At 33.8% G+C, this 9450-nt stretch overlaps 2 protein-coding genes across 2 annotated transcripts; one reads left to right on the top strand and one right to left on the bottom strand.

Moving 5' to 3' along the window:
- Window positions 1-1881: 1881 nt before the first annotated feature.
- On the bottom strand, window positions 1882-2910 carry LOC107812034 (ethylene-responsive transcription factor ERF039-like). The gene has a single exon (XM_016637057.2). The coding sequence runs from the start codon at window positions 2833-2835 to the stop codon at window positions 2080-2082; it is 756 nt and encodes a 251-aa protein (XP_016492543.1). The 5' UTR covers window positions 2836-2910; the 3' UTR covers window positions 1882-2079.
- Window positions 2911-7018: 4108 nt separating this feature from the next.
- Window positions 7019-7465, top strand: LOC142162172 (uncharacterized). The gene has a single exon (XM_075218497.1). It carries the CDS (start codon window positions 7019-7021, stop codon window positions 7463-7465), a length of 447 nt encoding a protein of 148 aa, XP_075074598.1.
- Window positions 7466-9450: the final 1985 nt, after the last annotated feature.

A 9450-nucleotide genomic window follows, 5' to 3' on the forward strand; every position in this document is an offset into this window, starting at 1 on the left:
TTGGGCGAAAAATGGATATTTGGTATACTTCCTTAAATTGATAGTATACACTTTCTAGACTCTTGAACATTGTTATTGATATTTGGAAACACTTCAAAGTTTGATATTGGTATGTTTGATATATTTGTTCACTTGTTTTAAATTATGTTAATTTGAGCTAACTATGACTGAAAAAGGGAATTGGAGAATTTAATGACTCCAAGCCTAAAGTTTATACACCACTAAGCTTTATGCTTAGCGATAATTGTTTTCTATCGTAGGAAATGTTCGGGATGAAATCTGAAGATGGCCAGGGTGAAGTAGTCTCTTTGGGAGAATTTATGGAGATCACATTTGCATATACACCTTGGTTTGCATAGTTTTGGGACGTGTACATGATATATATATATATATATATATATATATATATATATGTCACACTTATGTTATTTGGAGGCTTGTTGGATTTTAAAGACCAAAATCTTGTAGCTTGAATTTGTAACCTATTTTATTGTATTAGGGTGTTTTAATAACTCAAGACTTGTAATATGCTGAATTTACACTTTCTCTTGTAAATATGTAGAAAAGGAGAAAACTAGTTTCCTTTATTTTTTATATATACCCGATAGTTTGAAATTTATGTACAATATAAACTTGCGGTGATTTTGAATGATTGTATAAATCAGTTAGGAAGTTGCTTTAATCTGTTAATGTTTTGACATTGTATTTCATTTAAAATAAAATTATGGTGTATTTATAAAAAAAAAATATATTGCAATTACAACCTTTTCGCATGTAAAATATATATATATATATATTGCACTTTCAACCTTTTCGCATGGGCCTACTTCCGCTACTAAAATTATTCTAAATATTTTTATTAATATCTCTTTTAATATTTTGTAAGTAGGAAATTAGATTTGTTTTCCTAAGTAGTACCCTCCCAAAGGGTTGCTACATATTCTGTCGTAATTATGTTGATGGGAAATAGTATGTACCTAGTAAAATAATTAAAATACACAACACACTACTGATATAAAAGGGAAAAAGAAATATACCATGTCTCACTGGATAATAAATTAAGGTCAGAATTGCATGTATAAAGGAAAAGCAAGTATATGCTGTCACCCTCTATCTGTACGCTCGATAAAATGTCATCTGTCAAAAGTATGTCACTGCAACGTTGGTGAAGCTAGAATTTTAACAGGTTTTAGATTTTAGAACGTTAATTTTAAGTGCTAATAATTAAGTTTTAGAAGATTTTTTTAAACATAAACATATTATTTAATAAAAATTATTGGGTTTGATCGAACCTGTATTCATTCGCCCCGACAATACATATGTCCAAAGTGTGTTTGCCAATTAATCGGTTACAACACCGATAAAAGAATAAAAGAAATGAGCAAAATGGAAAAGTAAAGAAAAGGAAAACCTCTTATATCTGTCACCACCGTTTTCTGTTTACACTGAATTAGCCGAGCTTTTATTCACATGTTTTTTTCCTCTTTTCAGGGAATATAAGCTTTGATTTTGCATAAGAATTAAAAATATTAGTATGTACGTACTTATACAATTATGTAAAGGCTGTCAAACGTCGTGCATGTTATGATAATAAATTCCACATGTGTAGTTTCTTCTATTGTTGGTAAATAAGGATTCCCCTAGTTTTACCTAAAGAAGCAAGCTAACTAACTATTTGTATAAAAAAATATATAAAATTTGTATATTTTTTTATATATAGCATACAAAACTATATATATATATATATACAAAAATTATATATTTTTCAGCTATTATTTTAAGAACAGCTATACAATAGTATTATTTTTTAAATGAAAAAAATTGCATGCAGTACTTGGGAAAAAAAATCAAGAAAACAAATTTTTATTCATCATTATTTACAACGAGAGGTGACAATTACTCTACTTCATGTTCTTGCTTTTTGTCATGACTTCATGAGATAATTAAGAACAGAAAAATTACTGTCGGTTTAACTCTTTGCCAAAACTATGTCAAACATAGACACTTTACTTCGACCATGATCTTCAAACTTCATACACAAAAAAAAATATACTATAATTCTTTATTTTGTAGGACTTCTTAGAGTACAGTTCCATAGTTGTAGTCCCACAAATAAAGGTCTTCAGACCAAAATTCACTGTGATTAGAATCATTGCTTTCAGCTCCAACTAATTCCCAAGGTGAATTATAGTAACAAAATTTATCAAATTTTTGACTAAGGTCCAAAAGAAGATCAGGCAAATCAAGAAATGGGTCCTCATTTTTGCAACTTAAAGATGAAGTTGAAGATGATGATGCTCTTGACTCTATTTCTTCAGAGGAAAATTGTTCCATTAACTCACCTTGACTCTCTTCTGTAATGCAATTTGTTGAACAAATGTTTAATGCAGCAGCCTTTGTTGCAGCAGCTTGAATATCTTTAGCACATTTAGAAGCTGGTTTAGGAAATTGGTGGACTAATTCAGGGAAATTAAGTAAAGCTAAAGGACCTTTAATTGCAATAGCAGCAACATCATGTGCTCTAGCAGCCATTTCAGCAGTAGCAAAAGTACCTAACCAAATTCTTGATTTTTTTCTTGGCTCACGAATTTCGGACACCCATTTTCCCCAGCTACGCTTTCGAACACCGTGGTATATAGGGTGTTTTAAGTCGTCAATTTTCTTGGTTTTCTTGTTCATGTCATTGCATTTAGTTTTCTTGTAATTGGTTTCTTGTTTTGATGATGCTAAAGTTGTTGGTCTTTTTGAGAGAGATGAAGAAGGGAAAAAGTGGGGGATTGTGGAATAGGTTGTTTGATTGTTAATATTGTTGGAAATGAGAGATTTCTCTTCCATAGGTGATGGGGAATTTTCTTGAGTTAGTGAAAAATATGTATGAGGGATTATAGAGCTACACAGTTTTAGGTTTAGTTAGCTACTTATAGTGTTTTGGTTCTTGGGCTTATTGTCACTTTTTATCTTTTTCACTAGAGACTAGAGATGGAATAATCCCGAACAAAAAGGAAAAAGTGAAAGCAAATAGTACTATATACTATTAAAATTACTTTTTCACTTTGAAATAGATTTAAACAATTATAGGCATATGAAAAAAATTGGTTTTCTATTTATCAGTAAAAATTGAGATTACTAGATGATGGAAATTTGAAAAAATATTGCCTTCATCTTGAATGCTCCTTAAATCATAATAATCAACCTGATATTGATAGTTTAGATTTATTTTCTGAATTAAAAGTATTAAGAAAAATAGTACAATTAGAAGATAACAATTTAATTGATTGGACCAAAAAAATAAAAGTTTTGATTATTTTCCAAATGCCTATATTACTTATAGAATAATGTTAATAAATCCTATTACCGTTGTTTCAGCGGAAAAGAGTGTTTCAAAATTAAAATTGATAAACTCTTACCTAAGATCAACAATGTCTCAAAGATATTAATGAATTAGGTATATTGTAAATTGAGAAAGACTTATTAGGAGAAATTGATTATAAAAAATTAATAATAACTTTGCATCTAAAAAAGTTAGAAAAATAGATTTCAAATAAAAAAAATATTTTTTATTAATAAAAAAGTTAAGGTCTCTCATAAAATTTTGTTTTAGACCACAAAGTCGGGCCGCCCCTGTATTACTCGTGTACGCTTTATTATTCATGGATATAATGGTGTGCTTTTTTCACGTGACAGGAGACCTTAAGCTACTAGTTGGAGGATTTTACCAATAGAGCAAGCTTCACTTATCATAGAAATTACACCGATCTCTATTATTCATCTCAAAATAAAGAAGAGTAATTATTTCTGTGACGAGTGAAGCTATTCTAAAAAAGCCTTCACCCACCGTAGAAATAATTCTTCTTCTCTATTTTGAGATGAATGATGGAGATCGATGTAATTTTTTGATGTACCGTAAATTTGTACGTTAAACTAAAAATATTTAAAAAGTAGTTGAAAGTACCATAGTCATAGAAAAAATTAATTTTGTCACTATAGGATATTTGGCATAGAGATTACATAGTATTAGCAAAGTAAAGTAAGAGTGGAATTAAGTACCATGATCATAAATGACTCACGTATGATAATTTTGTTATGTGACATGAGTCATAGAGATCACACGGTATTACTAAAGTAGAAACAACTATAGTGCATAGAAAATGTCCCAAAACAAGCTTTCCCAATGTAGTACTCACTACCAACACAGTAACAAATCAAAGTTTTGTTCTTGCCTAGACACCCATGTATTTTACAATTGCCCACGTTGACATTTATAATTATGTTTCTGGAATGATCTATATTAAGCTAGCGTTTGGACATAGATTTAGTTGAAACTTGAAAAAATAATTTTTGAAATATAATTTTTGAAAGTTGAAATTATGTGTGGACATGCATTTTATTTGAAAAAAAATTGAAGTTTTGTGAGTGGGAGAACAAGTTTCACCCAAAATCTAGATTTTGGTAACTTAAAAAATAATTTCAGAAATTTTTCAAAAATAGATCATTAATCTATGAACAAACAATATTTTCAAAAAAAGATTTGAAAAAATGTTGCCAAAATGTATGGGCAAAACGGGGCCTAAAAGTTTGATCTTTTCCAAATTTCTCATGTGCCTATTTTCCATTAAAATATTTTCTTTAATCATTGTATAAAAATAGATGCGCCAACTTAATCGTAATTCGTAGGCCACTTAACAATACCTTAAATCAATAAAGAAAACAAAGTTTGAAAAAGAAAAAGAAACATTGGTGCTGTTCTTTAATTAGGTGATTTGGACACATATGTTTTGATGATCTGTCTTTGGATGCCCAACTATAAGTGATTAATTGAAGCTATGGGTTACTATCTCTGTTGTTTTTTTTTTTTTTTTTTTGCAATCCGTTAGGCAAGCGCCTAGGGCTAGTTTTTTATTATTAAAAAAAATTACAACAATTAGGAAAAGTATAAATAAGGGGGACAATAGCACCAGTATTGTTACCCATATGCCTTGGCTATATAATCACTCCTCTGCGCCTCACATTGCCTTATGATGATAGCCTCATGTAGAGGATTCATGGTGTAGCTGCCGGCAAAGTCTCACGAGGGCATATAATCTCTTATCCGTGTGGATATTTTTCAAAGGCATAAGACCAAGGCAACACTAACCGTGCTAAACCTTACCTTACCAATCCTATTTAGGCAAAGAGAAAGCCTCATCTTCTAGCTAGCATGTAAAGAGTAGGAACTTGAAAGTACCAAGTACTCTATGATCGCCATCGAGTTTATAACACACTCTATGACGCTATTACAGGTGATGATGCTTTGAAAATGATAAACTAAGACAATGTAGAAATTAGAATCTTGACCCCCCTTTATCAAACTTGTGAGTTCTTCAATTTGAACTTCCTTAAATTCCTCTTTAACTGTCTTCAAATAATCTTCAAAGTTCTTCATTTGTTGTCGTATCTATTGGACTTCGTAGATTTTGGGGGGCAACCCCTTTTTTCTTTGCAGCTCTTATTGGGAGTTGCCTGATTGTTATTTCTTGAGTCACCTTCTTTTTTTCAGTTTTGTTAGTAGCGAAATCCCTAGTTGTAGCTGCCTCTTCCGGACAAGATTCAATCAAGTCATCCTCTTTTGCTTTTTCGGCGATGGCAACGCGTAAGTTGGCCTCAAGTTTTTGATTAGCTTCATTTTGTATAACCATCCACAATGGTTCATGCCTCTACAGTGTCTTTGCACTACATGGTTCATGTCTGTTTGTCGCTGAAAATTTCAGGTTCAGTCCGGTCATTTTTGCGTATGATGAGTATGCACTCTTGTGTGGTTTTGGATTGCCCAAAGCATCCAATAATGCACGGTCATGGTCTGAGATCAAAGCCCTATTTTGGATTTGTTCTTATATTTTTTAGAGGAGTTCACCGGAATATTCTTTACCGAAAAATTATAATTTTTTTAATTTGTAGATAGTTAGATTGATAGGTTATGTGACCTGCTATGTTTTAATGATCTAACAAACTTTAAGAACCAAATGGAGAATCTGTTTTACACCCTCAAGTGCTGAAGAACAACAAATCTCAAGTCGGGCTGATGTCTCAATAATTCAGAGTCAAAGAAATGACAGAGGGGGACATAATGGACATCAGTTCCTTTGCTGACTGTACTACGTCAACTCCCCACAGCTGTAAAGCTACTGCAACTATTCCTCTGCACGCATGTAACAAGGCAAACAGTGCAGCAGTCACTTTATGGGGAATGTCATTGTACCAAATGTGATTGCATCATCCAAGTGACATCACTTGGGTAATAGTAACATGAAGCAAGGCAAAAATAAGTTACTTGCACATTCCATAATTCCATCAAGCTTCCTCTCAAGTGTATCGCAATCTTGTAAGTGACTCTCAAGGCTTCAAGAACAAAGAACAACATAATGAAGGACCAGTTTCCTTCAATGAGTCATTACATGTCCTTAGTTGTGTTGCACCTTTGTTAAAGTGATTTACTTGTAATTCCTACTTAGCTTAGTTAAGAAGCAGTGTGTAGGAAACCGTTTGTAAAACCATAAACCTTGTGTTTGTGTCTTGGCTAGAGTTAGTCGAATTATAAGTTTTGTAATAGAGTTATTATAAAGGGGCTTGTAATATAGTCATTACAAGTCATTGAGGGGTTAAGAGTTTAATTCCTAGGTTAAAATAGTTTGTAATATGAAGTTTGCTCAGTAGTGAAGTTGAAATCCTACAAGTATAGGTCGTGGTTTTTAATCCCGTGAGCTTGGAGTTTTCCACGTAAAATTCCATTGTGTTGTTTGCTTACTGTTATATGCATGTGTTCTGTGGAAAATAATAGAGAACCTGGTTCTCTATATAGTTTGGTGGACTCTTAGTTTCTATCAATTGATATCACACTAGGTTCTTTCTATCAAGCTAATACCTAGAAAGGATCCTCATGACTGCTCCACCAAACCTTAAAGAAGGTCAGTCTACCTACACACCACCAAGGTTCAATGGACAATACTACGGATGGTGAAAGACAAGGATGCACGATTTCATTATGGCTGAAGATTTAGAGCTCTGTGATGTTATCTATGGTCCTTTCGTTCCTATGAAGACCATTGGTGAACCAGCACTGAAAATTCCCAAAATAAGAAAGAATTACAACAATGTTGACCGCAAGGCTATAGAGAAGAACTTTCGAGCAAAAAATATAATCGTCTATGGCATTGGACCAGATGAATACAACAGGATTTCTACCTGTCAATCTGCCAAAAAAATCTGGGAAGCTCTACAAACAGCACACGAAAGGACAACTCAAGTCAACCAATCGAAGATTGATATGCTAATCACTGATTATGAACTGTTCAGGATGAAGGATGATGAGCCCATTCAGGACATGCACACTCGCTTCACCTCTATCATCAGTGAGCTTCATTCTCTAGGAGAGATTATTCCAAGGAACAAACTTATCAGGAAAATACTCAGTGTATTACCTGGTTCTTAGGACAGCAAAGTAAATGCTATCACGGAGGCGAAGGATCTGCAGAAGCTGACCATTGATGAACTCATTGGCAATTTGAAGATATTAAATGAAGAATAAGAAGGACCACGAGATAAGAGATCCCAAAAAGGAGAAGAACCTGGTCCTCAAGACAGACAAAAATGACTCAAGTGGTGAGGATGGTGATATGACCTACCTGATAAAAAGATTTCAGAAAATGGTTAGCAGAAATGGAGGGATTCCAAAGAGGAGCAGCTCCAGCAAGCCAAGAGGCCATGACTTATGTCACAAATATGGTAAGCCAGGACATTTCATTAAGGATTGCCCTCTTCTCAAGCAAGATCAGTACAAACACAACACAGACAAAACAACCAAGAGGAACCCGATTCCAGACAAAAGATTCAAGAGAAAAGATGCCACTAATAATGTTATGAAACATGTTCTTACTGCATGGGGAGACTCTTCCAGCGAATCTGGAGAAGATGATGGGCAAAGAGATGGCTCTATGATGGCAGTAGAAAGTGAAGCAATTGAGTATGACTCTATTTTCGCCCTAATGGAAAAATCAGATGAGGATGAGGAAGATGATGATGATGATGAGGTAAAATTTCTAGACGTTCAAATAAATTTGAAGTCCTATTCTCAAAAGAATCTTATATCCTTGGCTAATGTTCTAATTGATACATATCATAATCTTATTACTGATAAAAATGTGCTAACTATGGAACTAGGAGAAATAGAACATGAGAGAGATGATCTGGTGGTTGTTGTGGTTGATCTAAAAGAGACCATTGAGAGTTTAAAAAAGGAAAAAGATGTCTTAACTGAGACGATTGTAAACATAAAGCATGCGAGAGATGACTTATTAGTAGTAGTTGTGGACTTAAAGGAAACAATTGAGGAACTAAGAAGGGAAAATAGGCATGAGATCACTCAAAAGGGAAAAAACGTTGCAAGTGAGGCACACCTTAGGCTTGAAAATGAGCTAAAATGAGTGAAATCTAGTCTGTGTGCTGAACTTGAGAGAAACAGATAACTTCAAGAAGATCTAGGCAACGTTAAGAATGACTTATAAAAATCTCTTAAGTGGACATGATCCTCTGATGTAACCGCTACTCTGTATAAAAACAATGTGGGAAACAATTAGGGAATCGGGTTTCAAAGGAAAAAGACTCCTTACAAACCGCATAGCAAGAACGTTACTGCCCCTGATAACTGGCTCTGTACTCACTGTGATAACACTGGGCATTTTAAAGAAATATGTAAAGCCAGATTTCAGTCCCAACAGAAAAATAAAGTTTTCGCTGAAAAAGTAACTACTACTAAAGAACCTGGTCCCTCATATAAAAATGTGTGATGCTTGCTTGAATAAAAAAAACTTTGATTCACCCTTTTCCTCATTACAAGGGACCCAAACTCGTTTGGGTTCCTAAGTCTAATCCTTGATTCTCTTATGCAGGGAGCAGTGAAAGGAAGCAAGCAAAGATGGTATATGGATAGTGGCTGCTCGAAGCTTACGACTGGAAGCACTAATGATTTCCTTTCACTCAAAGCCCTGCAAGGAGGGAGTGTGTCTTTTGGCAATGGCAAAAAGGAATACATTTTGAGAGTATGAAGAATTGGGAAGTCTGCCTCTCACTCAATCGAAAATGTGTATTATGTGAATGACTTGAAGTACAGCTTACTGAGTGTTTCTTAGATCTGCGACAAAGTCAACAAGGTGGAATTTGTATCAAAACTCTGCATAATCACAAACCTCGTGACTGGTGAAGTGATCATGATGGCAAAAAGATAACAAAACATCTATGTCGGTGATTTTGAGTCCCTACAAAATGGGGATCTCACATGTTTAAGTACAATGGATGATGATGCTGAATTGTGGCACAGAAGGTTGGGCCATGCAAGTTTTACATTGCTGAACAAATTGGTCAAGAAGGACATGGTTCATGAACTGCCTAAGTCAAGCTTCAAATATCACAAGGTGTATG

Source organism: Nicotiana tabacum, chromosome 1 (genome assembly GCF_000715075.1).
Source record: "Nicotiana tabacum cultivar K326 chromosome 1, ASM71507v2, whole genome shotgun sequence".
Classification (NCBI taxonomy): Eukaryota; Viridiplantae; Streptophyta; class Magnoliopsida; order Solanales; family Solanaceae; genus Nicotiana; species Nicotiana tabacum.

Excerpts from the sequence above, each read along its gene's own strand:
- LOC107812034 (XM_016637057.2), bottom strand. The coding sequence starts at position 2,835 with ATGGAAGAGAAATCTCTCATTTCCAACAATATTAACAATCAAACAACC.
- LOC142162172 (XM_075218497.1), top strand. The coding sequence starts at position 7,019 with ATGGCTGAAGATTTAGAGCTCTGTGATGTTATCTATGGTCCTTTCGTT.